Source organism: Harmonia axyridis, chromosome 4 (assembly GCF_914767665.1).
Source record: "Harmonia axyridis chromosome 4, icHarAxyr1.1, whole genome shotgun sequence".
NCBI lineage: Eukaryota > Metazoa > Arthropoda > Insecta > Coleoptera > Coccinellidae > Harmonia > Harmonia axyridis.
The window spans coordinates 44,146,079-44,162,279 of record NC_059504.1 but is presented as its reverse complement, the minus strand read 5'-3'; the positions used below and the strand labels follow the sequence as shown (position 1 = coordinate 44,162,279).

General features: G+C 35.7%; 1 protein-coding gene across 10 annotated transcripts in view; it reads left to right on the top strand.

The window, feature by feature from the left end:
• LOC123678563 (pleckstrin homology domain-containing family G member 5) overlaps nt 1–16,201 on the top strand; it is a 363,969-nt gene that overhangs the window by 317,698 nt on the left and 30,070 nt on the right. For all 10 annotated transcript variants that reach the window (XM_045615665.1, XM_045615663.1, XM_045615664.1 and 7 more), the window contains 2 exons: nt 994–1,061; nt 1,171–1,317. In XM_045615665.1, the coding sequence (XP_045471621.1) occupies nt 994–1,061; nt 1,171–1,317 (215 nt within the window). The remainder of the gene's footprint in view (nt 1–993; nt 1,062–1,170; nt 1,318–16,201) is intronic.

Sequence of the window (16,201 nt, the reverse complement as noted above, 5' to 3'; positions counted from 1 at the left end):
GAAATACTGATTTTAGACGCTGCATATTTCCACAATAAATTACAATTCAGTTCCTATCGAATTTTTAATGAAATGAATGGAATATAATGATAGAGTATAGAAGATTATCACGAGCAAATAATATAAAATATTATTGTTCCATACTCAAAGATCACGAGAGCCGAGAATCGAGAGAAATGTCAAATATAAACGAAGTATGCGCCATCTGAAACTTACGCGATCTCTCGAAATCAAGTAGGTGTAAATCTGAAAAATCTCCCCCTTAAGTAGATAGATAGGTGGAGCATATGACTGTTCAGTGGGCAAATTTTGTCCCCAACATGAACTATCAAATTTGACATGAAGCGCGCGCAAATGAATACATATTAGTGATACAATTTTTCACTCAATTCGCGAGTTTCTCCACAAAGAACGCACTTCTTATCTACCATAGTGGTTAAACATTTCATGTCAACTCAAGATATATTGAGATAAATACCTTAATATATCAGAAATTCAGAAAACTTTAAGCTCGCCAAACGACGTGAAACAATCATTGACACTATGAGAGCAAAAGTTGCCATAACTTGGAGTTCAGCAGGTAGATACAGAAAATAATAAATATTCTGCTTATTATTAATTCGACAATTAGGAAAAACATCGGATTCCAAATATTCAAAGTTGCATATTTAACTGGGAATCACTCAAATAAATGTATTTCATTCGATATAATGTACATTCATAATGATATAGTAAAATTGTGGATTTTGAAATATATCCCAATCCGACAACGTAATCTGACCATGTTGGGGACTTGTAAAAATTGCGCATACTCCCTCTATCTATGTTTATTATTCTATGAAGTAGACACATCAGGTTTTCTATGCATCTTAGACATTCTCAACTATCAAACCATAGACAACAACCATAGAAACTTGTCCTGTATGAAACTTGAGGAATTATGAAGCTCTACTCTAACAGTTTCAATACAAATTAGTTTTCTTTTTGTTCCAGCGAAAGAAACAAGCAATAAACGTCTATCGGGATCAATATACGGCAATCAGCTCAGGAAGAAATCCGAGGTAAGCCGCAGTATCTTCCATCACCCATACTATCCCCAGGGAACGCATCCCATTCGGCACACTAACACCATTTCGCAAATCCCGTCAATAATATCGTGGTTGCTTTCAGAGCTACAAGCCGAGAAGCGGAAGCTTTTTCAGTTCGAGTGCAGATGAGACCAATCATGTTGCCAGCTCGACCCTCAGCCTCCACGAGGGAGACCAGAGCAAGAAGCAGATCAAGCAAATGTTTACGTCCTTCTTCGCCAACAGCAAGGTGAGTGCATGAAAGGAAAATTTTTCCCCGTTGACCCTCTTCCGTTTGAGTTTTATCGGTTTCGGTGAAAGACCTGAAATATGATTATACTCGGGTATTTTCGGCTTTCTGAATCCTTCTTAATGGTCACTTTTCCCTTTTTCGTTTCTATTGCTTTGATGTAGTAGAAGGATCGTAATGAGAATTTAGATGAACAACGAAAAATACGAGTAATTTCAACCCGAAGAATTATCATCTTATAAATACTACTTATAAAAGTGTCTACTTGATGAAGGCGATGTTGATGAAGGGATCTAATATAAGTATCAAATTTATGTCCATAATTTTGATTATTTATTAATATAATAATAATGTTTATTCAAAGCAATCATATAAATAAACATAATAAGTTACAGAGGTCTCCATTTCAGAGAATGGATGCCTGTGCGTAACATAAAACTTAACAATTTTCTTAACTGTGGTGATTATAACTAAGGTTTAATTCATGTATAAGAAAAACTAATTAACAACAATTTTCAATCATTGTACAGTCTGAGTCATAAGTCGAATTTGGGAAAAAAAATGTCGATTCTGAGGAAGTTGTCGACGTCGGTAAAATGTCAAAATTGGGTAAGCTGTCATAATCAGGTAGGTGGTCAAAATCGAGGTATTATTATTGAATATTCATTTATCTTCTTCTTGATTTATTATGATTTTAATAAATTTACGACCTTGTTCTAGAATCCAAAATTTGATTTTATTTTTGAAACGCTTAAAATTTTTTATTTTCTTCAGGTATTCAGGAATCTTAGCATATAGGCGAGGTGCAATGTAGTTACAGGTTCTTTGTCCTATTCTTTTTTTTGATCTCTGGGTCTGGTAGGTATTATCTCTATTTCTTGTGTTGAATGGGTGATCAATTTTAGCCAGTTTTAACTTTCCTTTGAAAATATTTGTCATTATTTTGAGGCTATATAGTTGTCTAGCATCCAACACTTTTGAAATTTCGTAAAGCTGTTCACTTGGATACCTGATTTTTTTTCCGAATATTATTCTTAAAATCCATCTTTGAGTAACGTTCAGATTTTCCAAGTGTTTATCGTATATACCTCCCCAACCTAAGATCCCATAGTTGATCTGGGATTGGACCAAGGCGTTGAACAGAATCATCAAATATTTAGAACTTCTAAAATACTTTTTCATTGTTCTAAATTTGTACAGCAGACCTCTTAGTTTTTTGACTACATGGTGAATGTGGTGATCCCATTTTAAATTTGAATCTATTATCACGCCAAGATATCGAATAGCTGCTGTTTCGGGAATTGTTATATCTGAGTTAACCTCAATATTTCCTATAGATGGCAGGCCAGTAGAATATGACGAGAAAGGCATGTATTTTGTTTTAGTGCAATTTAAAGTAAGTTTGTTTGCTTGAAACCAGAGTTGCAAATTGGTAAAATCATTTTCAACTTTTTTTTTAAGATTGTCCCATGTATCTGCTCGATAGTGTATAGCGGTGTCGTCAGCAAAACTAATTATATGACCAGTGGTATTGCATTTTAACAAGCTATTTATGTAAATTAAAAACAGAACTGGACCGAGAACAGTCCCCTGTGGAACCCCATAAGTAACTGCTCTCAAAGAACTTATGTTTCCATTAATTTCTACCATCTGTCGACGATTGGTCAAATAACTTTTCAGCAGCTCGTTACTGACTCCACGGAAACCACAACTCCAAAGTTTATTTAGTAATTTCTTGTGACTGACAGTATCGAATGCTTTCGCAAGGTCCACGAATACACATAAGCTAGGAATTTTTCCATCTAAGCATTCATAAATTTTATCAGTAAGCTCACGTATAGCGTCTTCGGTGGATCTGCCTCGCCTAAATCCAAATTGACCTTTATCCAGAATATTATTTTGGTCAAGGAAAGAAATCATTCTATGCTTTAGGATTTTTTCTATTATTTTAGAAATATTTGAAATTAATGAAATCGGTCTGTAATTGCATATTTTAGTTTTATCTCCACTTTTGTAGAGTGGTTTTATTTTACCAATCTTCAATACATTTGGAAAAATACCACTTTCAAAACAATAATTTATCAGGTCAGAGAGGGGTGCGGAAATTTCTGCTTTTATTTGTTTTAATGTTTCTGCTTGTAAGCCGTCATTTCCGGGAGATTTTCCATTTTTCAATTTTTCGATTGTTGCTTCTATTTCTTGAAGATTTGTTGGAGTTAGGAAGAATGTTTCACCTACAGAAATATTTTTCTCTTGATAGTTCTCTATGTTTGGAATATTTTCTGCATATTCCTCTCCTAAAGTACTATAATGTTTGTTGAAAGCTTCGGTGATTTCTTTCGGATTATCTGAAGGGCCATTTTCTGTTTCGATTGTTTTAATTTCCGTTGTCGGTTTTTTCTCATTACAAATGTTTTTTACATAATCCCATATGCCCTTTGTTTCTGATTCGTTTTTTGAAATAAATTTCTCCAAGTTATTTTTCTTTGCCTCGTCAATAAGTTGCTGTATCTGATTTTTTAAGTTGCGATAAGTGTTCTTTAGCTCGAGATTATCCGGTTCCTCTTTAAGTTCCATGTATATATCATTTTTTTTGTTTATTAATTTTAATAGAGATGGTGTTATCCAGGGTTTTCGCTTAACATTTTTGCTCTTAAGCTTCACACTATGAGTGTTTTTGTTAATATGACTCGTCAGAATATTGAGGAATGTCTCAGTTGCGGAGTGTGCGCCGACTTCTGAGTACATTTTTTGCCAGGTCTCATTTATTAGATCTTTTTTCAGTTGCTCATAATTCACATAAATCTTCTCTCTGCTTTTATTTTTTGATACTTTATGCTCACTTGTTTTATTACAAGACAACATAATCGGATAGTGGTCGGTAATTAAGTATTGTATAATACAGCCGTTTTTGTCATTTGAATTAAAATTTGTATTCCACCCTTTAATATAAAAATGATCTAGACAAGATCCGCTCTCTGGTCTTGTGCATTTGTTTATCACAGATGTGAATCCAAAACTCTGCATAATATTCTTGTACTCTTCTACAAAATCTTCATTTGAGAGGGTGTTAATATTAATATCACCTACTATTACATGTTCTGAAGATAAGGAACTTTCTAGATAGTTATATAAACTTTGATTGAAGAGTTTTGTACATTGTTGTGGAGATCTGTAGATTGCCGTCACTTTCCTGCTATTGCGGCTATTATTTTTGAGAGAGATTTCTACCGCCTTGGTTTCCCCAATTTCAATAACTTCATAATCAAAGTTCAAGTATTTTTTAACATAGACCACAACCCCGTCGTTTTTATTGTAATTCCCTTTATTATAAACAGTGTCGAACCCGTTCAGATGAAACAGATTCAGGTTTTCAATTTGAAATGTTTCCGTCAGTACAATTATTTCGAACTCCAAAGACAAATATTCTAAAAATGCGACAAACTCCGGAAAATTCAAATTAATACTACGTACATTCATATGCAATATGTTAAACTTATCATTAAAATTATGACTTTTTAGATTTACAATATTTTCCATAGGAGTATCGTATGTTTCACATTCATAGTCTCGGATATACTGATTCATGGTAAGGAATGCTAAAGATATGACTACATGTAATGTTCAACAAAGCGGTGTAATTTAAATTGTTTAAAGAGTTAACTTACTTGATATGATTAATGTATTTTTCAGTCTCTCGAAAGTTTTTTAACACTGCGTTGATCCATGTCTTGGTCTCAATCTTGGTTGATCGTTTTTCTTCGGCGAAATTTTCTTCTTGAATACTTTATAGTGAAGCGTTGACTTCGGTGTTGTTTTTGCTATTTGGTGATCTTTTTTTTCTAGATTTGATTTCGATGAACTTGTATCTTCTAGAGTTTCCGTATCCTCCCAGATTGACTCGTTCGTGTTTTCGTCTTCTTCGTTTGTTGCGCTTCCCCCGTGTTTGCTTGTTGATGGGGTTGGTGGTGCACTGCTTGCTTTGTTTTCAACTTGTTTATTGATAAGATCTTGTACAGTGTATATGGCGCTTCCAACTATGAGACGGTTTCCTCTTATGAAGGATTTTTTTTGTGGTGCACTGGCTTTGGCTTTCAGTAAATTGCTCTTGAGAATTTTATATTCCTCGCGTTGCTGCTCTGTCTGATCATTGAGGATACTCAGATTAGTTTGCTTTAGAATTTTTGCATTCGATAGTATCTCTCTCTTTTTCAGATAAGAAATTAACTCTATCTTGATAGGAGCGTCTTCGTTTTTCCCTAATTTATAACAGTCGTTGATATCGTTTTCCTTAATTTCTATTTTCAGAGAACGTTTTATTTCATCGCAAATGAACTGTGGTGTTATTTCGTCTGCTGTTTTTTTGAGACCAAAAAATATTATGTTGTTCTTCTTATTTATGCGGTCAAGATGTTCAATCTTATTTTTCAAAAACTGGTTTTCGGCTTCAAGTTGTTCAACCTTATTCTTTAGAGCCTGAAATTCTAACAAAATTCTCGTTTCGCTGGCTGCAATCGAGTTCTTTATTTCCTTTTTTGAGTTAATAATTTCTTCGTACAAATGCTCCGACGTAATTGGAGAATTTCTTTCCGTCATTCTAAATGTAAGAACGGGTATGTGTTCCTTTAGAGACGGCCTGACCGATTATATTTACATATATACTTTTTGTACCCGTGTGAAGAAAATGAACTGAAAACACTTTCACTGTAGTTTTCTCGTTTAATATTTCGAAAATCACCTTTTAAATTACGATTTATAATGCCTTTACTGTTTATCTAGAACACTGCTTTTATTTGAAATTTGTAGACTCCGATTAACTATATTAATTTGCAATTTTATCGAGTGTACAACGAATACGTCTGTACTCAACCATTAGATCGCCCTCATCAACTAAAAGATGAAATTAAACTCTGCTATAATTTCAATTGAAAATGTTGGTTTGTATACCCATTTCACAGAAGAGTAAGAGAAAAGATCTTTGAAAACCTGCTGATATTGCTACTTCTGTGAATCGGTTAGCCTAGTGTGTCCTCAACTGCAAGTTAGTAAAATGAATGTTCAAGATGAAGTTTTAGAATTCAATAGGTTTTTTGAACTATAAGACAAAGACAAGAAAAAAATTGTATTGAAAAATTTGAATTGTATTTGTATATTAAAAAATGTATCAAATCAAAAAGTTTCTTCAAATAATGCTAGTTTTGGAACAATGATGTACTTACTAATTTTGATTGCTATTTGAAAAATAACGATTCTGCCTTTGTAAAGGGTGAGCAAATAAGCGAGGTAAGCGGCTATACAGGGTGTTTCCTAAACATGCGGCAAAAATTCAGGGGGTTGTTCCTTGGACTATTTTAAGCATGTTTTGTCCTTGGATGATTTTTGAAAAACCTCTTTGTTTCGAAGATACAGGGCGAACAACATTTTTCATATTTTTAAAATTAATAATAGTTTAAATAAAAATGCGTACCGCACTGTGTTTACTAAGTAGGTACAATTTATTTTTAAATTTGTTTAACAACATTCCAATTACTAAAAACGGCCAGTTTTTGACTAAAAATTGATAAGTGCAGATGGTAAAGGAATACAGATTGAACACGGTTTTCATTTGAATTCGTTTTGTGATGTATTAGCAATTAACATTTTATCTTTGACTATTATGAATCGCTATGCAGTCAATGAGCAGAAGATTGGATGCTTGTATGCTGGCTAGAGGTGGTCATTTTCAACAGTTTTTGTAGGTTGAGTTGAATTTTCATGTAATTTTTCATAATAAAATGTTATTATCTGAAATTTTGTTTCCCCTATATCTTCGAAACAAATAGGTTTTTCAAAAATCATCAAAGGACAAAATATTCTTAGAATAGTCCAAGGAACAACCCCCTGAATTTTTGCCGTATGTTTAGGAAACACCCTGTATATCAGGATCCACTCATCGTAGAGACTTGCGGTAAAAATATTTACCACTAAAGTGTCGATGAAAACACACTGGAAATTGTTTTGAAGTTCATACCTCCACCGCCAGTGGGCGAATTAGCTATCGTCGACTAGAAAAATGAATTTTACTCGAAAATGTTTCATATCAAATTGAAAAAAAATTACATCACAGTAATCCTTGGAATATTCTGTATCTTTTTTGAATTGTCACTTTCGATTTCACGACATCAGATAAGGGTAGGGGAAAGGGAGAAATCTGACTGATTTAAATGTCTGTAACTTCAGTTTGTCTTAATATTTTCGAGCAAATTAGATCTCGTTTGAAAGATAACATCTTGTTGATTAAGGAAAAAATATACTCATGATATAAATTTGATTTAGCTGCTTCCGATAGGGGGCGCTGAGTCAGAAGTTCATTGTTTTGTTCATTTTTCTCCGAAAATTCAAATGTAATGATAGAATTTTCTCAACAGAAATAGAATTTTCATAAGATTTGCATGACAAAACCTGAAGGTCGCAAAGTGATAGAATCAGACGATCTGGAGTTATAGCTGAAAGAAGTTATTCCTCAACTGATGCACTGAAAAACCAAATTGTGTCTTTAGATTATATTGCCACAAATTACAATTAATTGTCTCAAATGTTCAAACTTGTTGCACACAATGTTCCCATCACAGAAGAAATTATATATATTTTTTTTAAATTTTTTAATTTACGATTTGCCGATCTTGCTAGAAGATATGCCATTGGCAACCAGGAGAATCATGTTCATGCAATTGGACGGATGTCCAGCTCATTTTGCAATTGACTTAGTATGAGAAAACTTTTCACGGAAGCTTGTAACATCATAAATAGGAAATTTCGAGATGATACTGAATATAATATTTTCAATTATAATATCACAAGAGCATAGACGATATTCGATTATACACCGATTCACGAGACGTATTTCGCGAAACATCACGAGAGCGTAGCTCGAGTGGTGTTTGTCGAAATACGTCGAGATGCTCATTCAACGATCTGCACGCACAATATGGTTGGTTTTGGTCACTGTTTCCGGAGTTGAAACAGTGACAGGGCGATCTGGGCGTTGGTCATCTTCAGTGCTCTCTCGGCCCTCACTGAAGCGCTTACACCACTCAAAAACATGCACACGAAATAGAGAATCGTCCCTATAGGCCTCTTGCAACAATTTATTGCACTCAATCAGAGTTTTTTTTTCAATTAACTAGAAATTTGAGATTGATAAATTGCTCCTGTTTTTCGTCACACATGGTTTTTGGCACGAGAAAAAATAGTTATTTATGCAACAAGTGCAAAAAGTGGATGTTTATTGCACTAGACGTGAAATTGTCCGACGAGGCCGTTAGGCCGAGTGGGACAACACGTCGAGTGCAATAAACAATTTTTGCACGAGTTGCAGCACTAGGTGTAGGAAAATGAAAAGCGCAACTTGAATACTTTATTATTAATATCGATTTGCATTAAAACAGGAACTAATACGTTAAGAACAATTCAACTCAAACTTTATTTTTACCCTCAATGTTGAAAGTGAATGAACAATTGGTGCAATTTTCAATATAAATATTTCGTAGTGAAGTACTTTTTAAATCCACTTCTTGATTTGTTACTGCTGTAAACGTACTAGTACTTGGTACCTGTACATCGTTATTTCCTTCAGGCTGAAATATTTGTTTTGCAACACTGAGTTTGTTTGCATGTGATTCCTCTACGTATCCCTCCGCTACTGTCGACGATTTCCATCAGCACGTTGAAGTAGAATGACTGATGAGTGCAATAAAAACTTTATTGCACCAGTGCAATAAAGAACTTCTTTTTCCACTATATATAGTTCAATAAAGTTTTGCTTTTTGCATGAATGTAGAAAAATACATTAATAGTGACGAGAACGTGTTTTGGTGAGTGAATAGATAAGATATCTAGATACCAAACGGACTACTCGTTTTTTCCCCGCCCCTCTACGCGCAGTCTCGTTATTTAATAACCAGATCTCTTAAGTATGATATAAAAATTGGGCATTCCCATTCAAGAATTGAGGATTTCAAAAGGCAAAAAAATATTAAGGGTGATCAATTCGAAATAACAAACTCCGTTCAGAGAATTTCCGTTCCATACTTGAAACTCTCTCTGTAAAAACTCTCAATTTTATGCGAGTGCTTGTTCCGATTCCTCCCTGCCTCTCGAACCACCAGTGGAAATCTCGAAACAGGAAAAATGCGAAAACGCCGACGAACAAAGCCCAAACCGCCCCGTTGAACTTTCCCAAACTTCCTAATCGCACCTCGCTCATTAACTCTGAAACGAAAAAAAAAAAAAATCGCGACGATCAAAAGTGCCGACTGAAAATTCAAAGTCGTCTAGCCGCCGTCGACGCTGGAAAGGTAATCAGATTGAAACTCGACCGGAAACAATCCGGTCAATTCTCTCTCTACGTCGTCCCCTCTTTTTCAAGACAGGCCGAGCCGGGGAAAACTTAATTAGAGGCGTCCCTGTGCCCGGCCTGACGATGTTATAATTTGCATGGATTTCTTTCTAATGACACCGAAAAAAGGTCGGCCCAGTTTGATAGTCGCCTTTTTTCTTGCCTCCGACACGATTCGAAACGGTTGGTTTGATTTTTATAGAATTTGGGGTTATTCATTTCAATTATATTCCAATTTTCAATATATGGTTGAGGCCAGCTCATAAGGAACAAGAAATGATAAATATGTAGTTCTGTGGTCTCAATTCAATTTCGCCGATCGTTACAATCGTTCTCTTACTTTTCACATCCCTGTGTTCACAGTTGTGCAGACAGCAATTAGCTGATACATAACCATAGAAATGTAGGCTTGGTTAATCGATCGTTTAGAGGTATGATTCGATTACCTGGCCTTTCGTCTTTCTCTCCGTGACTTTGTTGGATTTTTAATAATTAAACTCTTTTGAATTATTTACATCTATTTACAAAGCCACAATTATACAGTACAAACTCAGTATTGAGAAGATCCTAATAGCGTCCTAATTACAAGTTTCTCACTACGGTATTGAATTTCGTCTTCAACTCTTGTTTTAATTACTCGAAACGTCTTCGATTATCACGTCTTTGTCGTACTTCAAATTTTCGTCGTCTCGTCTTTGATTTGTTCGCGACTCTTCTTAATCTAGTCCGCGAACCGTCTTTTCGTCTTACGTCTTAAGTTTCAACCGACAGAACTTACTCTTACTTCGACTTAGGCCGAACTATACTCGTCTGCTCCTTAACTTGAACTGTCTCTCCGACGATTGGAACTTACCCTGTCTCGAATATCGACCATTCTTTCGGCTTGACCACACCCTTAGGGAAAGTACCATCCCCTAGTCCAATAAGAATTTTGCCGTACGACCCAAAAAGATCTTCGCGGATTCCTGGAAATCGAATATTCTCGAAGGACTAGTACCTGATACACAGATGTAACACATCTGGTACAACCGTCTTGTTCTCGAACTCTCCCAACGCCCCAGTAAATCTCTTCAAGATTTACAACTCCATGACATATCTTCGACACCTCGAAGAATAACACATCATTTTTACATTATCTGTACAATAACAATTCGTTCCCTGTAAATTCATTGAAACTGTCATGCCCTCGACACTTGAAGAAACTAATAGGTCTCCAAGCATCCGGTTGACCATCTCAATTATTTACAGGGAACAATAACTGGATCCTACAAAAATACAGTCCGCTAGTTCATAACCTAGTTTCATTTCACATTGTTGTTATTATTGTTTGTTCTTATTCAATATAAGTATAAAAATACAAGTACTTCATCAGAATCTAAAGGTATCCCATTCCGTGGTGGAAATAAAACATTACTTTTGCATCCCATAAAAGTTGGTACTTTAATAAGCGTGCCCTTAACATAAGGAGAGTATTGAATTTAAGTACAATCGAGTCTCGTTAACTCGAAACTCGTTAACTCCTAATCCTTGATAACACGAATCATTTTCAATCTCCTTGAAAAACCTGCCGCAGGAAAGTCGAAAAATAACCATGCATAACTCAAAATTTTTCACGGTTATAGTTTACTATCTTTAAATCGAAGACTCACGAAAATAACCTCAATAACTTGATGAAAGTAGTTATATAGGCGTAGATTTTTGCTTGTGCCGTTTTTTCCCGAATCTCGAAGCTTTATTGTAAAAAACTGGTTATACATTTATTATTCAAATTATAGTCCATTGCTAGCCACTTCTTCTCTAACCCTGAAGATTAATATATAAAAAAAAGCCTTATACATTTCGAGACAATAATGACTGAAAAAAAGATAACGTAACAAAAAGAAAAAAATTCAAAAACTATCCAGTTCCAAAGTTTAATTATAAGTGAGTCATATGACAAAAAAAAGAAAATTACTGATTACTGAGCCCGCACTGATCCATATAAACTACATCCCTGACTTTAGCTCTGAAAGATGATACAGACAAATTTGAAAATAAACTACAAATATATCTGTTATAAAATCTATAGATGGAAATATTTCATGCATTCAAATTTACTGTATCTAGAAGATTCATTGCTTTCTAGAATATCTATTGTATTGATTTCTCTTGTCCTCTCTTATGCAATTCTGTTGAGGATATTTACTTCAAAGCAAATATTAACTGAATATTTTTCTTTCTTTGTTGCCTTATATTGTTCCTTCACAATGATTTTTCTATTTTAACAATTTGTGCGTTGAAATTTGTTTGTTTCTAGGGGGAGTGGATATGCGGATGAACGCATGAAAAGTTACCTCGAACAAAAATCTCTGCATTTCCAAACTAGACAGATCCATAACAGTTGCGTTTGTTGTTCACAACAGACATAGCAATCTACCAAATGAATGAGTACATGAATATTTATGGCGCGTGCATTCTAAATTGGTTTTTATCCAGAGTGTTACACAACTTCTGGGATATTTCCGAAAATCATTGAAAACGTATGCCTGACACTAGACAAAGAACGCAGAGATCCCCGTTCATGGAAAATTCAACAGTAATTCATTCCATGTACCGAATTGAATACAATGCTGTTTTCCAGAACGCTACTACGTTGTTTTTCATTGATATATTAGATGGGGGAGTGTACTTTAATACATATGTATGGCGGCAAATTGAAAATACCTAGAGCTACGTTCGTTTCGAATTTATGAAGGAAATTACATCGAATCAGGGAAAATTTAATTGGATCCGTTGTGCAGAACGGAGCGATGCTTGGTCAGAACTGTTTGGATGCGACGTGAAACTCGATTCGAGTTTTTCCGATTAAATGTCCTGCATGCTATAAGCCCTAGGACTTTTTCATATGTAGGTACTATCAAAATACCATTACTATGGTTTTTCAAGTCCATGATTCCTCGATTTATAGATTCTCAGAAATAATTATACAGGGTGTTTCCAAATTAGACGAGTTAGTATGGCTCATTTGCTGTCGTTTGAGCCAAATTTAGTATCAACCAAAAATCAACAGTTTACGAGATATTAGAGTTTTCTCCCCTCACTTCGTTTTTCGTCAATATTTTCTACGTTAACTAAATTTGATTATAATTTTGGATTATTTTCGTGATCAGCGAGAAGTCCAGATCCAACACCGTTAGAATAGACGAAGTGGAGAGAAGATTGAGACTAAATTTCAGGAGAAACAACTGAAGAAATAAGAAAAGGGGGTACAGTCTTGAATAAGAAATGGTGGAGGTCATTTCAAGCATAAATTTTCTACTGAAATTTTTAGTTCAATTGCATTAAAAAAATATTTATCATTATCATTATATTTATTGTAAAAAACTGGTTATAAATTTATGATCCTAAGTATTGTCCATCTCTTGCAACTTCTTTTTCCCAGCTTTCGGGTAGCGTACGAATCCCGCATTGAAAAAACTAGTCCTATTTTGAAGCGATCCACGGATCGATCCAATTTTTTACTTCTTCATAAGACCGGAGTTGCTGGTCAGCTAGGCCTTGTGTCATTGATCGAAACAAGTGATATTCCGAGGAAGCAACGTCTGGAGAATACGGTGGGTGGGGTAGGATGTCCCATTTCAACGTTTCCAAGTATGTCTCGACCACTTTCACAACATGGGGTCATGATGTGAAACCACTTTATCATGTCTCTCGTTGAAGTGCAGATGTTTGTCTTTCAATGCAAGGCTCAAACGCATTGATCAAGTTCGATAACAATTGTTTCAGTCAATTTTAAAACTCATAATACACTACGCCGAGCTGGTCCCACCAAATACTGATCCTGACCTTTAAACCGTGAATATTCGGTTTGACCGTCGACGTGGAAGCGTGGCCGGGATATCCCCATGATTTTCTGCGTTTGGGATTATCGTAATGAAACAATTTTTCGTATCCAGTCACAGTGCGATGCAGAAATCCCTTCCGTCTTCGCCTTGCAAGCAGCTGTTCACAAGCAAACAAACACCGTTCAACATCTCTCGGCTTCAACTCGTTCGGCACCCAATTTCTTGTTGCATCACTTCCAATGATCCTTCCAATGCTTGTTACGTTTGACACGAGTCTTGATCAAGTAATGCATCCAATACTGATTCTTCAAAAACCTTCTCTCTTCCAACGCCATGCTGGCCTTCGACGTCAAAATCATCAACCTTGAAGCGTTGAAACTACTTTCGGCACGTCTTTCACTAATAGCGGCGCCACCATAAGTATTTGAGAGTATTCGATGAGCCTCAGCCGTAGATTTCTTCATTTTAAAGCAGAAACTTAAAACCTCCCGCAAATGACAAGAATTTGGTTTGTAAGCTGACATGTTTAATCGTGAATAACTTTATGATGTAGACACAAATTTAATTTTAATTTAATTTAAAAGAACTATCACTATCACTCGTTTCTACTACTAGTTGAGTGTGGCGCATTCGCCAATTTGTGTCGGTCGTCCAAATCTTTATGGATCACTCTCATTCCTCAACAAATTGGTTTTGATTATTCCGAGACAGCCTGTAGCTGTAGTAGTCTGTAAAGCACAACTCGCGATCCGCTCTCGAGAAACGCTGCATAGCGACTTGCAGCGTTTCTCGAGAGCGGATCGCGAGTTGTGCTTACGCAAATAATAATAAAATGAAAATAAATCAATTTTTTTGGCAAGAAAAACAAGGTTTTAATAACCACAGTTAGAATGATCCGATTCAGGTCTAATATGCGCCGTTTTGTTCTATAACTTGTTACCATTTTGAAGGTTTCATTATGCCTTTCTCACAGAAGCCAATCGATTATTACAAGCCTCTGTTGAAGCGAATTTTTCACCCGACAAAATAGTTCGTCATGGACAGGAACATATGGTTATCACTTGGTGCCAGGTCCGGACTATAAGATGGATTCATAAAAACCTCCCAAACAAACTCCCGGAGCTTCTGGCAAAGTCACTATCGATGCGTGTGGCTTGACGTTGTCCTGATCATAAATCCTCTCCTATTGCCTGAAGCTAGCCGCTTCTGGGCGATTAGTTACTTCATATGGTCCAATTTTCAACAGTACAGTTCCGCGTTAACAGTTGTGCAGTAGTTGAGCAGCTCATAGCAGATGATTTCGTACTATTCCCACCAAACACACTGCAAAACCTTCCTGGATGTCAATCCTAGCCCCCATTTCTGCCGGCTCACCGCGTTTCGACCTCGACCGTTTTCGCTTGACGTTGTCGTAAGTGATCCACTTTTCATCACCAGTCACTAACCGCTTGAAAAATGGGTCGATTTCGTTGCGATTCAACAGCGATTCACAAATGGATGTTCGGTCCATGAAGATTTTTTGCGTGTGGTACCTATACATTTAGCTTCTTCTTGGAACTAGGCTTTTGCAAACGGTTTTTGAACAACCTCTAGCCGAGTGACTTACATTTTCGTCTTCATAGAAGAAAAACTATAAAATATAGTATATTTTCTCTTTGATTGAGTCAATCTTAGACGCGCGCTCAAACTCACCTGAGTAAACTAATCACCAAACTGTCAAAGAAGTTTTTCTAACACCGTCTAGTGGAAGCCCATCGGAACCATACAAGGCGAGATATAGATAACTAGAGCCATGTATTAGAAAAATAATGGAATTCCTTTTTACTACACCTAATATAAACCTTTTTGGGAACACCTTTTACGTTATTCCGTATTTCTTGAATATTTTAGGCCAGTGATAATTTGTTCTATCGTCTAGAGGTTAACTTTTCCTGGTCGTTAAAGCTTCGCAAAAATGATGAATTCTTTTCCATGCTAATAACCTCTTATAATCGAGGATTCATTCCACCTTTAGCCTAATCGGTTTAACCGTAAAAATTCCATTTCACGCAACGTAATTTTTCGGGCCTGATATTTTAGCTAACGCAGCCCGGAGGAAAGATATTAATGCGAAAATGGCGAAGAGTTGTACCGGCCGAGTAGAAATCTCTTTTGTCGTGAGGAAAAAACCCAGAACAGAGCAGCCATTACCATCTCATTCTGGCCACAATTTGCCATCACTGGAGAATCAATCATCATTAACCATTCTCAGGAGAGATGGAAATGCAAATTATGAATTCTAGGAGTAATGGCTGATGATTTTGGGCTTATTTAAGAAGAGGTGCACTGGGAAATATACATTTTATTTCAAGCTTCATTATTTTGGTTATGATTGGTATAAGGTTGAATGGACCGAAATTCCCAATCCCAAAAAATGTATGGTTTAAAATGAAGTAATCTCGAAGTACTGATCTGATGATGAATGTCACCTCTCCTGCAGATTACTTTGCCTGGAAACTCGTGACAGATACACTTTGGATGAGAATTTGTTCTCTATTTTTTATTTTTTTTAAGGAAAAACATAGATAATATAGCAACGAGTAAATATTGAAATTTGGAGAAAAAACGAAGGATTTACAAGTTTTTTCATTAAATCTGTTTGTCCACCGCGATTATCTATACACTCCCCAACAGATCTCGGCAT